Below are 20,506 nucleotides of genomic sequence, written 5' to 3'. Positions count from 1 at the left end.
CAAAAACAGCACGGGAGAAAGTGCTGGAAGGGGTGGGGGAGGGGGCTGGCCGGGTCGGTGGGCAGGGCGCGGGCGGCCCCGGCCCTCGGGCTCCGGGCACCGCCCGCGCGCGCCCGTGCCAGCATCCTCTGCCCCCACCTGGCTCGCGCCGCCTCCGCCGGCTCGGCCCGCGCCTGGCGAGACCCCAGCCCGAGGCAGGCCAGCAAGCCGGGCGCCCCCCAGGACCCAGGCATTCCTGGGCCGCCTCAGTTCCTGCTGCCCGCCTCCCCCGCCACCCGACTGACCAGCCCGACCGGCCCCTCCCTGTGTATCCGGCTCTGGCGTCCGGCCAGAGCGAGGCTGCAGCAGGAGGGGCGGCCAGCCTGGGGCTCCCGCAGGTCAGTTCAGCCCTGCGGGGCGTCAGGTGTCTCTGAATAATTCATGGGTCACTGTCCCCCACTTGGCTCTGCACCATTCCCTCTCCAGCTGGGCACCCCCAGCCGCCGCAGGGCCTGGGCGGGTGGTGCCGGAGATCTCAGGCCCCGGCCCCAGGCCCCTGCACGCAGGCGGATGCAGAGGGGGGTGAAAGGCCGGTGCGTCCAGGGTCCCGTCCTCCCTCCAGCCACCTAGTCAAAGGCTGGGCTCGGTGAGCTGGGCAAGGGGTGCCAAAAGGGGTCCCTGGCCCAGGAGTGAGGGGTACCCGACCTGTTGCCAGTCCTGAGCTGTCCCTGCCCTGCAGGGCGCTGCATGACCTGCGCGGAGACCTCCACCAGCAAGGGGCTGCCAGGCGGTCACGCTCCGACCGGACAGGCCCGTCCGCTCAAGGTCACAGCCCCCAGCGGCCACAGCCAGGGCTGGCGAGGGGCGCCACTCAGCACTCAAGAGGCCGAGGGCCCTTATCTGCGTCCCAAGGGAGAAGTGGTTTCTATTTTCATCTCTGGCGGCGATTTCCACTTGAGGAGGGGACCTGGGGAACCGCCGGGGGGCACAACTGGCCAGCTGCACCTGTCCCAGGAGGGTCCCCGAGCTGGACCCGCAGTTCTCCACCATCAGAGCCCCCTGGCCATCCAGCCCAAGACAAAAGGCTCGGAGGACCAGTTGTTTTTTTCCTTTTTATGAGTTTTTTTCTTCTTTTTTTTTAATATGAAAATTACTTGAAAAGACAAGGGGCCAACCCCACTGGCCGGCCACGCCGATCCTAACATTCCAGGTGTAAGTTACAGAGCTTAAATTCATCTACAAAAAAAGTAATAAAAATAAAATTTAAAATGGCACCTTCAACAGAACACAACAGAACTGACGCCGCCGCGGAGCCCGCAGCAAGGCGCACGGCGGCTCCTCGGCTCCGCTCCGGCCAAAAGGAAACTCAAAGCTAACGGGACTCCTCGGAACAAATCTCGGAATAAGTTAGAGAGCGCCGGGGCGGCTCTCTGCGTGGGGCGGGGCACTACCAACGGGCGCGGGCGGGCGCGGGCGGGCGGGCGGGGGCGCGGCGGGCTAGTCCTCGATGACGATGGGCTCGTCGTTGACCGGCGCGGGCACGGGCGGCCGCAGCGGCAGCGCCTGGCTCTGGCGCAGGGCGATGGGCTTGTAGGGCCGGCGCGCGGCGCGCTTGGTCTCCGACGACGACAGCAGTTTGCGGATCTTCCTGCGGGCAGAGGGGGCGAGCCGGGCATCAGGGCCGCCGTCCGGGCGGGGCAGAGGGAGGAGACGTGCGGCCCCGCCCCGCCCCGCCCCACCTGGTTTCCTCCGTGGCCATGTAGAACACATCATCCGGGGCGTCGATCCAGTTCATCCGTCGCCGCTTGACGGGGGGCAGGGAGCCCCCCCGGATCAGGCGCACTTTGGTGGGGTACGACTTCCCGTTGAGCAGAAGGTTCCGGCTTGGTCCCTGCGGGGAGGAGGGATGAGGCGGCGTCCCGGAGCACAGCAGGCATCTGCACGCCCCCTGCGCGGGCCACACCCATGCTGCAGCCCACTTACCATGTGCCTGGCCTGTCCGTGGTTCGCCAAACCTGGCAAGAGCAAGGTGGCAGCGTGAGACCCCAGGACGCGGCCTGTGCCACCGCGGCCTCTGAGCTGCCGTCTAAGCAGACAGCCCCGTGGGCCAGCTGCCCCGGCCCCTTAGCCTGAGGGCCTGCAGGGACTCGGGGCTTTATGCCAGGCCAACCCACTGGCAGGACAAAGGCAGCATGGGGTGTACTTGGGTCATGGGTGAAGCTGCTGCGGCCTGCACCGGGGGCCTGACAGCAACGTCTGTGGCGGGCTCGGACACCTGCAGAGTCCCCTCCCCAGCCAGCCACTGAGGCCCTTTGGGAGGGACCCCAAGACTGGGGTCAGAGACGACAAAACAGCCAGGTTCTGCCCTGGACAGGGGTTCTGGGTACACACACACACACACACACACACACACACACACAGCAGCCAGGTTCTGCCCTGGACAGGGGTTCTGGGTGTACACACACACACACACACACACACCAGCCAGGTTCTGCCCTGGACAGGGGTTCTGGGTACACACACACACACACACACCAGCTTCCTGGCACCAAAGACTCAACTCCCATGCAGAGGGGAAGGCGAAGAGCTGCACGGCTATACCTGGAGCAGATACTGAGCGTGCAGGTGAGGGCGCGTGCAGGCGAGGGTGAAGATGTGTCTGCAGGTAAGTGTGCAGTTGTGTGCATGCACCAGTGAGCATGCAAGAGTGCACGTTAGTGTGCAGGAGAAAGCATGCAGGTGTGTGTATGCAGAAGTAAGTGTGGGAAGCGTGTGCGTGCAGGTGTGGCAGGTATGAATGTGGAAGTGTGTGCACACAGAAGTGAGCATGCAGTGCAGGTGTGTGCATACAGGTGAGTGTGCAGAAATGTGTGCAGGTGAGAGCACATACGGGTGTGTGCAGAAGTGAGCAGGCAGGAGTATGCAGGTGTGTACAGGTGTGTGCATGCAGGAGTATGCATGTGTGAGCGTGTGGGTGTGCATGCAGGAGTGTACATGTGAGTGTAGGAGTGAGCGTGCAGGTGTGTGCATGTAGGTGTGTGAGTGGGCAGGTGTGTGCAGGTTATGTGTAAGCATGCAGGAGTGAGTATGCACGTATGTACACGGAGGTGTGTGAGTGTGCACGTGTGCGCATGTAGGTGTGAGCAGGCAGGAGTGCGCATGCGGGAGCAAGTGTGCAGGTGAGCAGGAATGCATGTGCAGGAGTGTGGGGCCTGCATGTGTGGGGTCCTGGCACATGTGGTCCCGAGGGTCTGGTTGAGAGAACAGCACCCAGCACCTGGACGGATGAGGTCCAGGCTCCGCGTCCATGCCCCCCACTGGTCAGCTCTGTCTCCCGCCTGCCGTGCCCTGACATGGGCACCCTTGGGGGCATCTCGAGGAGAGTGTTGGGAGGGGCCTGGGCATCTGGTCTGCAGCCCGTGGCCAGTGCGAAGGCCAGCACCACCCACACCACTTACCCAGGTAAGTGCCTACCACGGCCAGCGGCAGAGGGAGGAAGCACAGGGGAGCGTTAGTGCGGGGAGCCCCAGGGCACAGACAGACAGCGAGGGCGCCCGGGCACGCCGCGTGCTGAGCGGGGCTTTGCAAGGCCAGAGCAGGGCTCGTGTGGGGGGTACCTGGCCCCACCACGCTGGGGGAAGGGGCCGCAATAGTAGGACACTGCCTGCTGCCCCCTGCCTGGGCAGGTCCACACGGACGCCCGTGCCCTTCTGCCTGGGCACACCCCCCCACCCCCTCTGTGGCCGCCTGGTCCCCGGATGGTCCTGTACGTGGCCCACCAAGGGGGCAGCGGCTACTGGAGGCCTCAGGGTGTCAGCAGTGCTGTGGGGGGGAGGGGACTGATGGCGGGGTCCCAGGTGCCCGCCGCCACCCCCAGCAGCGCGCACAGCCCCGCCCGTCCGCCCCCTCCCCCGAGAGGGGTCCCACAGCCCCCGCCAGGCACAAAGGGGGGGCGGCGAGCGGCCCGAGGAGCTAAGGCAGAGGCATGCGGCAGTCAGCACGACCGCGAGGCGGGCAGCGGGGGCCACACCCGCGAGGACAGTCCACGAGCCGGGGGACAGCGTCCGGGTGGGGGCCTCGGGGCTCGGTGCGAGGAGGGCGCGGCCCGGCCCTGTGGACTGCCCCGGGGCCGTGGCCGGGCCGCCGGCTGCCATGCACACGAGCACATCCAGGCACCCCACCAGCGGCCGCCCCAGGCCTTACCCCTACTGGGCATCAAGAGGCGCTTCTTCATGTTGCCTGGCCACGCCCGACGGCGGGAGAGAGAGGAGAGAAGACACGGTGAGCGGGCAGCGAGCGGGCCGGGCCCTGCGCCTCGGCGCGGCCCACACTCACCGTCCACGCCGTTGTGGTGCTCGTAGCCCCTCTTGCCCAGGATGGTGGGCGAGCCGCTGCTGATGACGGGGGCCGGCTTGGCGGGGCTCAGGCCGGCCAGCACGCCGGGCACGCTCTTCGCGGGCTCGGGCTTCGGGGGGCGCGGGTGGGCCTCTGCGGGAGCGCGGGGCGCGTCAGTGCGGGGAACGGACACCCCTGTGCCCGGGTGTGGGGCGGGGCAGGGCGGGGCGCGGCGGGCGGGGGCTCACCCAGGTACCGCAGCACGGCCTCCAGCGGCTTCCGCGCGGCCTGCTTCAGCACCAGCGGGCTCTGCGCGGCCTCAGGCAGCCGGGCCGTACCTGTGAGGCCCAAGGTCAGTGCTCGCGGGGCGGGGCCCGGCCCGGGTGGGCGCGGGGCAGGGCGGGCGGGCGGGCAGCACTCACACTCGGCCTTGATGGCCGCGCTGTTGATGGGCGTGTAGGGGTGCCTGGCCGCGTGCTGGGGCCGCAGGATCTCCCGGCACAGGCGCCGTGCGATGCGCGTGAGCTTGGTGGTGTGCAGGTAGAAGGCCTGCCGCGTCTTCATGGCGAACTTGGGGCTCCCGCTGCTCCGGGCTGGGAGGCCGTGGGGACTCTGCGGGAGGGGGCGCGCCGCCCCGACACAGCGCCATGACCGCGGGCAGGGGCCGCGGGGCCGGGCGGGGCGGCGGGGCGGGCGCGCCGCTTACCGAGTTGCTGCGGTTTGGTCCCGGCCTCTCCCCATCGAGCCGGGTTGGCATTTTCAAGCCACCATATTTCTTCCAATATGTCCAACAAGAGGCGCAGAGACGACACTGCATGTTAGGGGGACCCCAAGAATACCACTGGTAAGACTGGGTGGCTACGGACAACAAAGTTGGAGATAGGCGGGTTCTTAAGCAGAACCGGTGACGGCAGAGCCCTCAGCTGCCCCTGCCCGGCCGCCGGCCGCCCCAGGGCCCAACCCCCGGGGCCCCCAGATGAGGCTCCCCGGGCCGGGTGTGGGCCCCAGGCTGGCCCCCGACCGCGGGCGGCACCCGGGCCGGGCACTTACTGTAGCAGCTCTCGCAGGCCCGGCCGGCCCCGGGGCTCTGGCCCGGGGTGCCCGCGCCGTTCACCACGCCCGCCTTGACATTATTGCCGCTGATCTGGTTCGGGTTTGGCTTGTTGCTTGGGGCAGGGGAGAGAGAGGCGTCAGGGGCTGCCGGGGCGCGGCCCGTGGCCCGCCCGCCCGCCAGGCCACCAGCGCTCACTAGTTGGGGATGTAGACCTGCTTCAGCTTGCTCTCCGCCTCGGCTGCCTTCAAGCGTTTCTGAAACACAAGGGCCCGTGTGTGCAGCGCGCCCAGCTGGCCCAGCGCGGCCGTCCCTGCGCGCGGGGCGGTGCCTACCTGCTGCACGTATCTGTCCGTGGTCTTCCACATGTAGTAGTACTCGATGATGCTCGTCAGCGACTTCCAGGGCAGCTGGGCCGGGGAGGGGCGGGGAAGCCGGCCGTGAGCCCCACGCTGAGGCTGTCCGCACCGCCCCTCCCCACATCCCTGCCACTGGCCCACACTGTGAGCAGCCCCTCCCCCGCGGTGTCCACCAGCGCCATCGTCTGCGTCTGGAACTTTCTCGCGTGACTGCCAAGCAGCCCTGCGCTCTCGGCGTCGCCTACGCTTTGCCGACAGTTCTCGGCCTGCCTTGGCACAGGAGACCGAAGCCACTGCTCGCTGGCGGCAGCCTGCCGAGGCTGCTGGCGCAGGATGTGCCGGGCTGCCCCTGCCCTCCCACCCTCCACCTGTCCAGCTGGTCAGTCAGCGGGCCCAGGCGCCCCAAGGACAAGGAGCTAGAAGCACGGCGGCTGCCACGGTACTCACAAAGTCCTGCTGGATGTCAGTGAAGTCCTTGCCGTACTTCTCCAGGGCCTCCTCGAAGAGGCTGGCCTCCGAGGCCGACCACTCCTCCATCTCATCTCTGCACAGCACTGGCCCGCCCTGAGGCACCAGGGCGGAGATGGCCTTGGCCACGTCATATACGCTCTTGTGCAGCGTGTCCATGGCGTGGAACTGCGGCAGAAACAGGGCTGAGTGCGGGCACGCACCCCCACACACGCACACACGCACACACGGAAGGGCCAGGACACGGAGAGAGCAGCCAGCCATCAGGGCCCCGCGGTGGGGAGGAGCTTCCCTGGGACGGTCCGAGCAGTCCCTTACCAGCGTGATGTCCCGGGAGGCCGCGGCCGCGCTCATGTGCAGGCTGGGCTGCCGGACAGAGCTGCTACAGTCCAGGGCCCGCGCGAAGGTGCCCACAGAGCTGGAGGAGAGAGGCGCTGAGCAGGGCAGGCCACCCACCACATGGACGCGCGACACGCCCCCAGCCAGTTCTGGGCACCGGGGACAGAGACTGGGCATCCCAGGACAGACGAGGAACAGGCGCGGACAGACTCAGAGCATCTGGGATGGACATAGAGTATCCAAGAAGAGACGACGGCTATCATGGGGACAGACTGAGTATCCTGGTGCCAGACACTGAATATCCCAGGGGCAGACGCTGAGTATCCTGGGCCAGACACTGAGTGTCTCAGGGTCAGACAGAGTATCCTGAGGGCAGACACTGGACACCTGGGGCCAGACTCAGGGTACCCCTGGGACTGAGTTGGGCACCCTGGGGAGCAGCGGCATGAGGACACGTGGTGTTGGTGCAGCCCTGCTGACAGTCCCCTCAGAAGTACAGAGGCTGGGTCTATGGTGCCGCCAGCAGGTCAACCTGTACCTGCGGGGCGAGTGCATCAGCAGCCTGATGGCGCCTTCAGGCCTCCTGATACCCCAAAATTGCCTCTGTGCCTCTGGTCAGACCCCAACAACTTGGGACCAAGTTTACCAAGAAATTAAGTGGCTAAAAGCTATGTGGGAGCCATGCCCACGAACCTCTGGCTCAGCTGTACAAACTCATTTATTGGTCTTTTATCAGAGACTTGTAAATAAACCTCAAACAAGATCAAAAGTCAGTCTCAGACGCGCACATTGCTGAACGACTGGGAAATAGATAGGAGGGGAGGGGTCAGCCTAGAGCCCGCCCCAAGCAGAACCCCTGGCAGCTGCTTGCTTCTACAATCCAAAATCACGGCCATATCCCCGGCCTGACCCCACCACCTCAGGACAAACCTCACCAATATAACCTGCTGAAAAAAAAAATTTTTTTTTTTGCTTTTTGGGTCACACCCGGCGATGCACAGGGGTTACTCCTGGCTCTGCACTCAGGAGTTACTCCTGGCGGTGCTCAGGGGACCATATGGGATGCTGGGAATCGAACCCGGGTCGGCTGCGTGCAAGGCAAACACCCTACCCACTGTGCTATCTCTCCAGCCCCAACCTGCTGAAAATTTGGACATGCGGGCTTTCGAATGAAATCTCCAGGCTTTCTCGCAGTTGGGGTGGGCTGCTTCCCCCCACTTCCCAATACTCCTGGAAGCACCAGCAGTCATCCCCATGAACCAACTCCAGTGGCACCATGTAAACCTTCTATCAACCTTGCTTCAGAGACTCACAATTTTTTTTTTTTTTTGCTTTTTGGGCCACACCCGGTGATGCACAGGGGTTCCTCCTGGCTCTGCACTCAAGAGTTACTCCTGGCGGTGCTCAGGGGACCATAGGGGATGCTGAGAATCAAACCTGAATCGGCTGCGTGCAAGGCAAATGCCCTACCCGCTGTGCTCTCTCTCCAGCCCCTCACAAATTTTTAAGGAGATCAAAAGCCACAGTTAATCTTGGACCTATGCATGGTTGAATTGACCAGGGTAAGTCGGAGGAAGGCGGGTTGGCCTGGTGCCCACCCAAGCAGAGCCCCTGGCAGCTGCTTGCTTCCACAATCCAAAATTGCCACCATACTCCTGGCCTGACTCCACCATCACCAGGACGGACCTCACCAAGATACAACCTGCTGAAAATTCGGGTATGCTGGTTTTGTGACCGAAATCTCCAGGCCTTCTAGGGGTCAGGATGGACTACCACCCCCACCTCCCTGTACTTCTAGAAGCCTTGGCGGTCAGGTCCATAGCCCAAATTTGACAACCAACTGAAAAGCTACTCCAGCCCTACTGTCCTGATAGAAATACCGAATGCCCTCAACAAACACCATGGCCTCTTAGCACCCGTACTGCAAACCTAAATGCACGAAAGGAAAAGGAGAGAGAGAACAAGAAGCAAAATGCCTCCCACAGAGGGAGGCTGGGGCTAGGGGGTCGGGAGTTGGGGGATGGTGGGAGGAAAACGGGGACACTGGTGCAGGGACGGGTGCTGGATCATTGCATGGCTGGAACCCAACTACGAACAGCTTCGTAACGGTCTATCTCACAGATATCCAATTTAGAAAACTTAAAAAATGAGTAACGTGGCCTTCAGCCCAATTCAATAAGCTTAATCAATGGCTGAATAAACAGCAATGCTCCTACGTTAGGAAAAAAAAAGGAGCACCCCGAGGTTCAGGGCCTCAGGTGAGGCATCTTCTCCTGTGTCTGCCCCAGGGCCATGCCCAGGCTGAGGGGCGGGTGCAGTCCTCTGGGGTCAGCCCCCAAGTGCCACAGCTTACCGGGCCACCACCAGGAACTGATCTATCTGCTTGTCCACCAGCGGGTTGTGCGCCTCCCACACCTTCGTCTCCAGCTGGGCCTGGTCCCGCCCGTCCTCCTCACCTGCGGGGGACGGCACGGGAACGGGCTCAGCAGGCCCATGCGAGCACACACGCACCCTCCTCCCACACACATGCACCCCGCCTCCCACACGCATGCACACGCTCCCACACACACGCACACGCTCCCACACACTCCCAAACACGCACAGGCTCCCTTTCCCACACACACTGCAACTCCCTCCCACATGCTCCACCATATACGCACACTCCCACATACATGCTCACGTACATCCTGACATCCACACAAGCTTCCTCCGTCTCTCTCTCTCTCTCACACACACACACACACACACACACACACGCACACACACAGTCCCTCACACTGAAAACACTTCCACACACACACAGGAGCACAGGCACACTCCTCACACAAGCACCCACGAGCACGCATGTGCATGCTGGGAGTTGTCGGTTAAGCCCAGAGGCGGCCCCGGGAGTTGCGGCTACACCCCAGGGTGTGAGCAGCTGGGCACGGTGACCGGGATTACATCACATCCACCACAGCTGTGCCCAGCCAGCCCCTCCAAGTGGTGCTCCAAGTGGCTGTGGCTCAATCCAGGGCCCCCTTCAAGCAAGCACGCGCCTCCCCTCCAACACGGCACCCAGCAGTGGGGCTCAGCCAGGGCCGGGGCAAGGAGCAACCTCCAGCAGGGTGCCGGGGAGCCCCGAGAACCTGCCTCCCCCGCCCAGCTGACCGCCCACAGCTGCCCCTGAGCTCCTGTGGCATCAGAGCCAGTCTGGGCTGGGCACCCGTGCCGTGGGCACCAGGGGGTCTGCCAGGACCCCTCCCAGCACCCAAGCTCCAAGGGCCAGGTGGCCGAGCCCAGCGTGGACAGGAAGCTGTGGATGCACTCACCCCCGGGGGTGAGGTCAAGTGCCCAGTGCAACGGTGCGGGGACGGCCCACGGCAGCTCAGTCCCCACCACCCAGGCCGGCCGGCTCCACACCTGTCCAGCCCCATGGGCAGGAGTCCCAGGAAAAAGGAACGGACAGGAAGGAGGAACACGCTCTCACACACATGGGGGGGGGCAGGGACATACATTCACCAGGGAGCAATGGCCGCAGGCAAGGCGAGAGCCTGCCGTTCTGCCCCCAAGACCCCCCCCCCCCGCTTTCAGAAGCTCCACTTGGGGCCACGTTTACCTTTGCATGGAGCCCACCGGAAATCCACACCGTGCAAGATTTCTTGGACGGGGCATAAATACACCACGTATGTTTACGATCAGAAACAAACTGCCCGTAGAGCAAGAGAAAAGCCCCTGCCGGTGGGAGCGCGCAGGCCGCCCACCCACCTTCTTCCAGCAGGTCGGTGATGTCGGCCTGGTAGCGGCTCCCCACGCGGATCTCGCCTTTGTCGGCCAGCAGGGTCTTCTGCTGCGGGTCGTACACCAGGGAATAGAAGAAGAAATCCTGCAGGACAGAGGGGGCCAGCATTAGGCGGCCGGCAAGCACCCGCGAGCAGCCCCGACCGTGCCCAGTGGCAGCAAGAGCTTGAGGAGGCCAGACCAGTCCACTCCTGGCAGTGGACGTGGCCTCAGAGGTAGGCAATTGCTGGACCACACACACACACACACACACACACACAAACATGTGCGCGCACGCACCACACACACTGCACACACACACACTGCCCCCACAGTTGGCCATTTCCTTGGCACTGCTGGCCCCTCCCCCGCCTCAGAGCCCAACAGGGCACTTGCTGCCACATCTGTCCCCAGGTCACTCTTCCGGACCATGCTCTGCTGCCAGCATTTTCACCGAGCAGGGGGGAACCTGCCAACCGCAGGTGGCCGACACTGGAGGGGGCCAGAGCGGGGCTGGGGTCTCACCCCTGAATCTTGCCTGACTCCTATGGACACTGTGCCCAGCTGCTTCTGGGCCCGACTCTGCCTCTCCTGACAACACAGCGCCCTCTGCTGGGCCGGGGCCGGGCCGCAGGCGCTCAGGGATCTCCAGCCTCCTTCCCGCCCCGTCCCGCCCCGTCCCGCCCCATCCCGGGAAGCCCAGAGCGTGGGGGGGCTCCAAGGGCACACTGGCAGTGGTGACGGGGGCCAAAGGCAGATGGCTCTTGGAGGAACGTCAAGGAACAGGGCGTCACACGAGCCCAGGAAGGCCCTTGTCATGCGGCCACCCACCCAGCGGTCATCTCAGACACGGCGCTGCTCTGCAACTGGGGGCACCCTCTGGAGCCCCGATTCCTGTCCGGGGAGGGCCTGAGTGAGAAGCCGCCCCGCTGCTGCTCCACTCTGGAAGCTCAGCAGCCTCTGGGTGGACAGAAGCCCAGACAGACAGACAGACTAGCCGGCGCTCACCTCCCGCTCCAGGTAGGACTTGAGTGACTCGGTCTCATTGAGGAGGGTGACGCTGCACTTGCCCCTGAAAGAGAAAGAGCGTGAATGGGGCGGAGCGCAGCAGCCCTGACCAGCAGGCCAGACGCCCCATGTGCGGGTCCGGCGGGTACCTGGTGTGCGGGCCCATCCCGGGTACCTGAGGTGCAAGGACCGTCCCGGGTACCTGGTGTGCGGGGCCCGTCCGGGTACCTGATGTGCGTGGCCGGCAGAGACTCCAGCTGCCGTGACAGGAACAGCTCCCGGTGGCGCAGCTGGTGTTGCAGCTTCTCGGGCAGGCTCACCATCTCGGGGTTCTCCAGCTCCTCCTCCAGCTCCCCTGGGGACGGGAGCTGTCAGCCGGGGCGCAGCCGCGGAGGAGCGGGACAGGCCGCGGCGTCCCCGCCGGCGCTTACCTTCCTCGCCATTGTCGGCCCCGGCTCCCGTCTTGTAGCAGACAGACAGGGCTGGACAAGGAGACAGCGGCCCGGGGGTCAAAGGATGGGGGGACACCACTGGCACCCGCAAGGGGCGGACGGGTCGCGAGCAGCGCCGCGACCTCCGGGGGAAACACAGTCCCAGCAAGGCAGCTCCCCGAAGGCGGGGGCCCGGGAGGCGCTCCGCGGGCTGTGCCAGGCGGGCACGAGGGGCCCGTGCCGAGTGCCCAGCGCCGTGAGGGGACGGCAGGGCCAAAACGACGCACCATCCTGGGAGCCCACCATGCTCTCAGCCCCGAGACCCTGAAGGCCGTCGGGACGGCACCGGGCAGACCCCGGGCCCGTCTGCACGTGAGACAGGAAGTCGGGGTCACGGGAGAGGGGCAGGAGGTGACCACACCTCCGGGAGACCAGAGACCTCTGTCCACTGCACCAGGGCAGGCCCCGGGGCGCAGCCTGGCCCTGACCCGGCTCCTGAGCCCCCGCCCCCCGCCCGCCCGGCACTCACTGGCGTGCTTGTCGGCCAGGGCGATGAGCGTGCTGGAGATGTCGCGCCGGCGGTAGAAGCACACCACCTTGGCCTCCACGTTGCCGTTCGCCGTCTGCAACAGAAGCAGGCTGCAGCCGCGCCCAGGCCCGGGCCAGGCCGAGGGGAAGGGGGTCCAGAGCCCCCCAGCGTGCTCTCCCGAGGCTGGCCCCGGCAGAACGCACGCGGTCCCAGCCCACACCCTGGGTCCGCGACACCCGCATGGGGCCTGCGGATGCCCAAGGCCGAGCCCCCAGCCCCGGGCACGGCGGGTGCCCCCCGCACCTTGTTGAGTTCCTCGATCCTGCGGATGAGGTACGGGTTGCTGGAGGAGTTCTCGAAGTACACATAGTCTGCAGAGAGCAGCAGAGTCAGCCAGGCCCCGGGAGCCCCGCGCCCCCGCGCCCAACGCCTGGGGCCCACCCAGGTCTGCTGTGTGGGGGCAGACGGCTGGGGGCATCATCCCCTTCCCGCAGCCACCCGCACCCATGAGGCACAGCTGCGGAGGCACGGCTGCAGGACACACCTGCGGGGACACAGCTGGAGGCACCTACGGGGTATAGGGACACACCTACAGGACTCGCCACAGAGCTCGTGTAGGTGGCACAAGGCTGAACCCTGGGACACGACAGGACAGAGGTGTCCAGGGAGGGGCTTCTGTGGGCACCAGAAGGTTCTGGAAGGAGGCTGCTCAGCACAGGACATCCTGTGCCCTGCTCCCGCCCACGGGAGCCACCGTGAGGTCAGGGTAGGCAGCTCAGCAACGGGCACCTGCCACCTCCAGGGCTCAGAAAGGAAGGACGGGGCCGGGACGCCAGCGCAGCCCCCCAAGACCCCTAGGTGCAAACAAGCCAACACCCCAACATTCCCCAGGTGGGGCGGGCGCCGGCCCAGCCCGTGGCAGTCACGGGAACAGGGAGGAGTCACGGGCACTCGGTCCACTGAGAGCCCCCCCAGGCAGCGCCCCTGCACCCACACGCCAGAGCCCGACCCCTTGGTCAAGCCGCCTGCGGGCAGAGCAGGGCAGGGCAGGGCACCCACCTGTGCCCGGGCACACCGCAGCTCACAGAAGTCCAGGGGCAGAGCCCACAACCACGGAGACCCCGGAGAATGGAGCGGGGTACCCCAAGCACTGCTGGGTGTGGCCCCAAACACAAAACAGCAACGAGAAGGGGGGAGGGCGGGCCAGGACGGCACCCACGCAGCCACTGCTCCCCCACGGGGTCTGAGCCCAGTGTCCCGTCCACCCTGGGCTCCTCCTCGACCCAGGGGACACTCAAGGGCCACAACTGAGCAGTAGCAAGTGCTGATCGTTGCCGGGGCCTGCGGGGGTCTGGGCTGCCTCAGACACCAAACTGGGGGTGACACACAAGCTGTCCCCGGCATCGGCCCGGCCACCTGCAGCCACCAGAGCAGGCCCTGGTCAGCGCTCCCTGTCAGTCCGCACCCCTGCCCTCGGGGCACACGGCGGGGGGGCCGGCCGAGCCCTCCAGCCCACGGCATCACCCTCGGGCCGTCCCAGCACCACAGTCTGGACAGAACCCGAGCAGGTGCCGTGCAGGCAGCCGGGCCCCTCGCCGTCCCCGGGGCCAGCGAACCAGGGTTTGAACGGTGTCGGGGCGAACCCCAGGCCGAGAGCCAGCACGGCAGGGGTGTCCCGGGTCCGATCCCCAGCTCGGGGAGGGCGCCCCCCAGCCCTGCCCCTCGCACACAGAGGAAGCTCCAGAAAACGCGATGGTGACATCTGAGGTACCCAGGCTCCATCGGCAAGACACGAAATGGTGTGCAGACCAGGAGTGACCAGCAGGCCAGGGGGGCGAGACGGCCGCAGGTGCCCCCCGCAGGACCCCTGGGAGGCAGCAGAGGAGCGCAGGGCTTCTCTGTTCTGCCCGGCAGGGGACACCCTCCTGTCACAGCCCACAGCCTAGTGGGAGCCCAATTGCCCTCCCCACCCCCGCACCCCACTCAGGGCCCGCCTTCCCGGCCAGAGCACCCGCTACAGCTCGGACTCGGAACAAGGGCCTGAGAGCCACACGGGGCTCCTGGGGTGGGTCTGGAGGGTTGCAAGGGGGACCCTAGGGTGAGTCTGGAGAACTGTGTGGGGGTCCCGGGGTGGGTCTGGAAGGTCACAAGGGGGGTCCCGGGGTGGGTCTCGAGGGTCGTGTGGGGGCTCCAGGGTAGATGCAGAGGGAGGCAGGGGGGTCCCGGGTTGAGTCTGGAGGGCTGCCAAGAGGGGTCCCAGGGTAGGTCTCGAGGGTCCCGGGGTAGGTCTGGAGGGTCTCAAGAAGGGTCCCGGGAGGGTCTGGAGGGCCGTGTGGGGGTCCAGAGGGAGGCAGAGGAGTCCTGAGTAGGTCTGGAGGGCTGTGTGGGGGTCCCGGGGTGGTTCTGGAAGGTCGCAAGGGGGGTCCCAGGATGGTTCTCGAGGGTCCCAGGGTGGGTCTGGAGGGCCGCAAGGGGGGTCCCGGGTGGGTCCAGAGGACATCGGGGGGGTCCCGGGGTGAGTCTTGAGGGCCCTGTGGGGGTCCCGGGGTGGGTCAGGAGGGTCTCAAGGGGGTCCCGGGGTGGGTCCGGAGCGTTGCCTGGGGGTCTCGAGGTGGGCTCGGAGGGTCGCGTAGGGGCCCGGAGGGCTGCCCGGGGATCCTGGGGCGAGTGCCAAGGGCCGCCGGCGGACCGGGTCCGAGAGACCGCGACCACGCCAACTTGTGGGCTGTTTGGGGTCTCCGCGCCTGGGTCAGCAAGGAACCAGAGACCACCCCCCACCGCCCTGCCCGCCCCCGAGGCCCCGCGGGGCGCCAGGTGCCAGGAGGGACCCCCCTCGCGGACGCCCCCTGCAGACGCGGCCGCCAGCCCCGGAGCGGGCGTCAAGACCCCCGACGGCGACCGACAGGGCCGGGGCGGGGGACCCCGCAGGCGGCCGGCCGGGAGCTGCGGCCGCGGCCCAGGGAGGGGGCGCAGCGGGCGGGACCGGGGGTCGGCACGGCGGGCCGGGGCCGGGGCCGGGGCCAGGTGAGGGTGGGCGGCCCCTCCCCCCCGGGACGGGCAGGGGGCGGAGGGAGCGCGGGGGGCCGCGGGGGAGGCGGCGCGGGCGCGGCGGCGGGCGGGCGGGTGGGGGAGGGGCGGTGGGGGAGGGGCGGCGGCGGCGGCGGGGGGCGCGCGGCGCGGGGGCGGCGGGGGCGGCCAACAGGTGGGCGCGGGCGGGCGGCGGCGCTTACCTCCGACCCGGTACATGTTGGCGGCCATGTCCGGGCGGCGGGCGCCGGGAAGATGGAGGCGGCGGGCGCGGGCCGGGCGCCGGGCGGGCGGTTTAAAGGGGCCGCGCTCCCGCCGCCGCCGCCGAGCCCGCGAGGCCGCGCACACCGAGGCCGCGCCGGAGCGGAAGGGGCGGGGCCTGGCGGGGCGGGGCCTGCGCGGCCCGGCGCGACTTCCGGCCCCCCGCCCGCCCGGGACCCCGGCCGAGATGCGGGCGGGGGAGGGGCGCCGGGCTCGGGGGCGGGGTGGGACGTCCGGCGGGACGACCCCCTGGCCGTCCGGGCAGGCCGCGGCTGGGGGCGGCCGAGGACAGGGTCCAGCCGCCCCAGAGCTGGCCCCCCACCCCAGTGGGGTCACTGAGCTACAAAGGCCGGGGCAGCACCAGGCAACGGTTTATTCTTCCCCTCCCCCCAGGGCAGAGGGTGACCCAGGGGCACAGCCCCCCCCCACACACACACCCTATCACCCGGCATGTGACCCGCATGGCTGCAGCACCCAGTCACCAGGCCCAGGCCCGTGCACCGAGGCACGGGGTCATGGGGCCTGGGGACAGCCATGGGCAGCACACACAGCCCCAGTGACAGGAGGCTCTGCTGGCCAGGTCGCGGCCAGGCCCCGTCTCTCCTGGCACCGCTGAAGAGTGGGGTCCTGGGGCGTGGGGGCGACACCCAGCCGCGGGGACAGCCCAGGAGAAATGGTCCAGCTGCACAGATGTACTCCATCCCGGATGTGTCATCAATCTGGCCCTTCCCGCCAGCCCGCCCCCATGCTCTATGATGTCCCCAAGTTTCTGTCCACCCCCCCAGGGACCCTGGGGTCACACACATTCAGGGGCGCCCAGAGAGTGGCACGCTGATGGCCTGGAGTGAGGGACTGCCCTTCCTGGCCACCCCGGCTCCCAGACACTGCCCACTTCTCCTCTGGAGGACTGGGGGCCCAGTGCAGGGTCCAGGAAGTCTCCTCATACAAGGCACTGTGGCCTCAACTTCCCCTGGTCCGGTGTACCCACGTGGGCATCCCCGAAGTCGAGCCGCAGAGCCACGGCTGGGCAGGCAGCAGGCGCTGACCTCGACGCTCCCCCCAACGCCCAGCCCCGGCCGGGGCAGCTGAGCACAAGAAAGCACGCGGACACGACACAAGCTGAGACAACTCTTAGACTCGGGGGGAGCCCGAGGGCCCCTCGCGCCTCCAGGGGGACAAGCCGGGGCCCACGTCGGAGCGAGACCCCTCAGCAGGCAGGGCCAGCCACGGGGGCCGGGGAAGTAGCACGTCCTTGTCCACGCCCTCCGACAGCAGCGAGGCCACCGTCTGCAGGATCCTCTGAGGAAGGCAGTGCCAGTCACGCGGGCCGGAGAGGGGCCACAGGCGCCCCCCACCCTCCTGCTGGGCTCCCCACGCACCCTGTCGGGGGAGGGGGACCCGAGGACCAGCTGGCGGCGCTCCTCCAGGTCCATGCTCCACTGACACCTCCGCTGCCCACTCTGGGGGGGCTCACACACCTGCAGGGACACAGACGCCGGCCGCGCCTGCTCACAGATGCCCACAGCACTGCCCCGGGCAGCGGTCAGTACAGTGGCCTGGGCAACGGCCCCGACAGCAGTCAGTGCAGTGACCCGGGCATTATCATTGCAGGGGTCAGAACGCTGGCCTGGGCTAGTCAAGGATGGGGTTCAATGCAGTGACCAGTGTGGTGGTCCAGGCAGTGGTTAGTGCAGTGACCAGTGCAGTGGCCTGGGCAGGGATCGGTGCAGTGACCCGGGCAGCTGTCGAGGACGGGTCAGTGCAGTGGCCAGTGCGGTGGCCCGGCAACAGTCAAGGGCAGCGGCCAGCGCAGTGATTGAGTGCAGTGGTCATATAGTGGCGGGTGGGTGCAGTGGCCAGTGCAGTGATGGGTGTGGTGTCCTGGGCAGGACCGTACTGGAGCCGCCTCGCCCAGCAGCTGCGCGGTGGGGGTCTTTCTTGGGCCCCAGGCGGACGAGGTGCGCCCCCAAGGCAGACAGATGGGAGCGGCCTGTGATGGCACTGCGGGGTTCTGCTGCCTTCCGGGAGCCTCCTGAGGGTACAGGGGCCCCGAGGCAGGACAGCGGGCAGGGCACTCACCTCCACGCCAATCGGAGTCTATCCCACACCCAGAAGGCCCCCTAATCCGCATCAAGAGTGCTCCCTGAGCACAGAGCCATGAGTCAGCCCTGAGCAAAGCCCAGTGGTGTGGCCCAGAAAAAGTACAGAAGAAAATCCAAAGCAAACCCTCATGCTAAGTCCTCCAAGGGTGCAAACTCGAACCACAGCACGCAGGCTATGGTTACTCCGGGCCCCATGCTGCCCTCAGGACACGGGACCAAGCCCAGAAGGCGGGCTGGGGCGTGGAGGGACAGAGACCCAGAAATGGTAGGGTGGGCCCCCGCCTGCGAGCAGCCCCCAGCAGGCAGGGCTCTCTGCCAGGAGTGGGGTGCAGGCAGGGGCTGGACCCATCCCCGGCACCCCAGGATGGCACGTCGTAGTGGATACGCTGCAGAGAGGCCGCAGGGAACAAGCCTGTGAGGGACAGGGCTGGGAACACGCGCCCACACTTCCCAGCCTGGTCAGACAGGGCAGGGCACAGCGCTGCCCCGCGGCTCTCACACAGGACCGGGGCAGCCCCAGTGGGAAACTGCAGAGGGGCACGGAAGTGAGGACACCAAGACCCAGTCCTAATGGAGCTGCCTATGCCAGGCACACACACACACACACACACACACACACAGTGGCAAGAACTTGCTCTCACTCCCGGTACACACACACACACACACACACACACACACACACACACACACAGTGGCTAACACTTGCTCCCACTTTCAGAACAGCCACAACCCAGCCCCACATACACACCCTCAAGCTCACACCACACAGCTGCACTAACATGCACACCTCACCACACATCCACACCACCACATTCATGGGAGTCACACGGACACTCATCACACAACAGTCCTACATATCAAAACTTACAATCCCAGGCAGTCCTGTGCACTCAGATGCACATGCTCATACAAGTCACAGCCACTCACAATGGCAATCACACGCATTCACATGCTAGCCAGACACACAGTTGCATGCTCTCACACGAATGCATTCACATACCCGAACTCACACCCAAATACAGCCATGCTCGTTTACTCACACTTGCTTAAGCCTCAAATCGCGTTTCATTCCAGACACACTCATTCATCTTTGCACTCACGTGTCCAACACACACACACACACACACACACACGCAAACTCAAATGTGAAGGGACACACGCTCCACCCCGCACACACATAATCTGCCTGGGGAAGGTGCTAGAACAGCTCCAGAATCCTGCGGAAGTACCCTCAGGGCAGGCGCCCTGGAGGCGAGGAGACAGGCAGAGGATGCGCTGCTGGGAGACCTTCCCGGGCATCAACGGGAGACTCCGGACGACGCATGAGGCCAGGAGGAAGGTCGGCCTGGGAGGCTCTGAGCCGCTTGTCCCTGGCCAGCTTCGGTGTCCGAGGGGGTGCTGCCGTGCTGCCCTTGGCCCTGTGGGTCCCATATGGAGGTCTTCGGTGGGAGAGTAGGTGGGGTGAGGGTCTGTATGTAGAATGCGATGTCGCGTGAGTGGGCGCCACGAGTGCAAGTGGGGTGCACCAACGGGAGACAGCTGATGGGAGCACACGCCATGCCCCCCCCACAGAGGGTCTCGGACCCAAGCCCAGGGTGCCAGGAGGGTCAGACTAGAACCCAGGGTCCCGGAGGTCGGGTCTCAGACCCGAGCCCAGGTGCTGCTGGGGTTCGGGGGGACAAGCCCAGGGCTGGCGTGGCCTCTGCTTCTGGCTTCCAGACCTGGCAGGTTCTGGGCCTGGCCTTGGGGTCCTCAGCGAATTTGGGGTCCCTGCTGTGTGCTGGTCCTCTCCCCTGTACCGGAATAGAGATACGGGCTTAGCATGCATCAACAGGCTTCGCTCTTTTTTTTTTGCTTTTTGGGTCACACCTGGCGCTTCACAGGGGTTACTCCTGGCGGTGCTCAGGGGACCCTATGGGATGCTGGGAGTCGAACCCAGGTTGGCCACGTGCAAGGCAAACGCCCTACCCGCTGTGCTATCTCTCAAGTCCCCAGCTTCGCTTCTGAAGGAGTTCCTGGAACCTGTGAACTGTGTCAAGGCGCGGTGACACGCGACGGTCCCCATCGCCCTAGAGCCCTGCATCCCGTGCACATTCGAGGCTTCTGCTTTGGCTCACACCCTACAACCAAGGCCGTTCTTCGGGTTTACTCCCGCCGTGCTCAGGGATCACTCCTGCAGGGCCCGGGGGCCATCCGGGGCGCTGAGGGTCTCTGCAGACGGGTGGGCTGCGTGCCGGTACTCTCCGGCCAAACACTCATCATTTTCGTGGGCACTTTTTCGGACACACCCGGCAGTGCTCAGGGCTTCCTCCTGGCTCTGTGCTCTGAAGTCACTGCTGGGGGGGGGGGGGCTCGGAAGACCCTACGGGTGCCAGGGACCACGCCCAGGCTGCCCAGGGCCCAGGGCAGGGCGCGCCCTCCCCGCCGCTCCTGAGCCGCGCTCAGGTGTCCCCGTGCGCGTGGGCAGCACCTGGACCCCGGCCCCGGGGTCACTCTGCTTCGTGGACCCCAAGGGCACGCTGCCCCTGGCCTGACAGGGCCCACGTGCGTGCGTGGCGCGGAGGTCTTGGCTCGCCGGGCGGGGGTCCCCGCCTGGCTGCCCCCGGGAGCCCGGCCCGGCCCGGGGGTCCCCGTCTTACCCAGTCCTGGGTCTGCAGGCCCCGCGGGCAGCCCCCGCCGCGCGCGCCCACCTCGCCGGCCGCCCGGCCGCGGGCCCCCCCGCCCCCCGGGACCCTCGACGGTGGGCGCATGTCCGATGCCCCCGCGCTAGGCCGGCGGCCGCACTGCCCCTCGCCCCCCCGGGCCGGCCCCGCCCGCCCCTGTGACATCACGCCGCCACCGGGCCACGCCCAGAGCAG

General features: G+C 66.6%; 2 protein-coding genes across 5 annotated transcripts; both read right to left on the bottom strand.

The window, feature by feature from the left end:
* Positions 1–1,077: 1,077 nt before the first annotated feature.
* Positions 1,078–15,640, bottom strand: MTA1 (metastasis associated 1). Of its 4 annotated transcripts, XM_056113669.1 has the most exons (21): positions 15,489–15,640; positions 12,562–12,629; positions 12,259–12,352; positions 11,730–11,780; positions 11,527–11,653; positions 11,299–11,362; positions 10,279–10,396; positions 8,885–8,987; positions 6,511–6,610; positions 6,172–6,360; positions 5,701–5,775; positions 5,564–5,622; positions 5,365–5,480; positions 5,021–5,172; positions 4,737–4,926; positions 4,563–4,652; positions 4,315–4,467; positions 4,183–4,218; positions 1,963–1,994; positions 1,719–1,870; positions 1,078–1,627 (listed from the first exon to the last, which is right to left on the bottom strand). In XM_056113669.1, the coding sequence occupies exons 1-21, from the start codon at positions 15,514–15,516 to the stop codon at positions 1,477–1,479; spliced, it is 2,148 nt and encodes a 715-aa protein (XP_055969644.1). In that variant the 5' UTR covers positions 15,517–15,640; the 3' UTR covers positions 1,078–1,476. The 4 variants fall into 4 exon arrangements, 3 of the variants coding, with proteins under 3 accessions (XP_055969644.1, XP_055969643.1, XP_055969645.1); XM_056113668.1 differs by having other exon boundaries at positions 4,183–4,467; XM_056113670.1 differs by lacking the exon at positions 11,730–11,780.
* Positions 15,641–16,677: 1,037 nt separating this feature from the next.
* On the bottom strand, positions 16,678–20,398 carry TEX22 (testis expressed 22). Its single transcript, XM_056113701.1, has 3 exons — positions 20,288–20,398; positions 16,926–17,024; positions 16,678–16,845 (listed from the first exon to the last, which is right to left on the bottom strand). The coding sequence occupies exons 1-3, from the start codon at positions 20,396–20,398 to the stop codon at positions 16,678–16,680; spliced, it is 378 nt and encodes a 125-aa protein (XP_055969676.1).
* Positions 20,399–20,506: the final 108 nt, after the last annotated feature.

Source organism: Sorex fumeus, unplaced genomic scaffold (genome assembly GCF_029834395.1).
Source record: "Sorex fumeus unplaced genomic scaffold, SorFum_2.1 ptg000022l, whole genome shotgun sequence".
Classification (NCBI taxonomy): Eukaryota; Metazoa; Chordata; class Mammalia; order Eulipotyphla; family Soricidae; genus Sorex; species Sorex fumeus.
The sequence above is the reverse complement of the archived record's forward strand: the minus strand, read 5'-3'. Positions and strand labels throughout refer to the sequence as shown.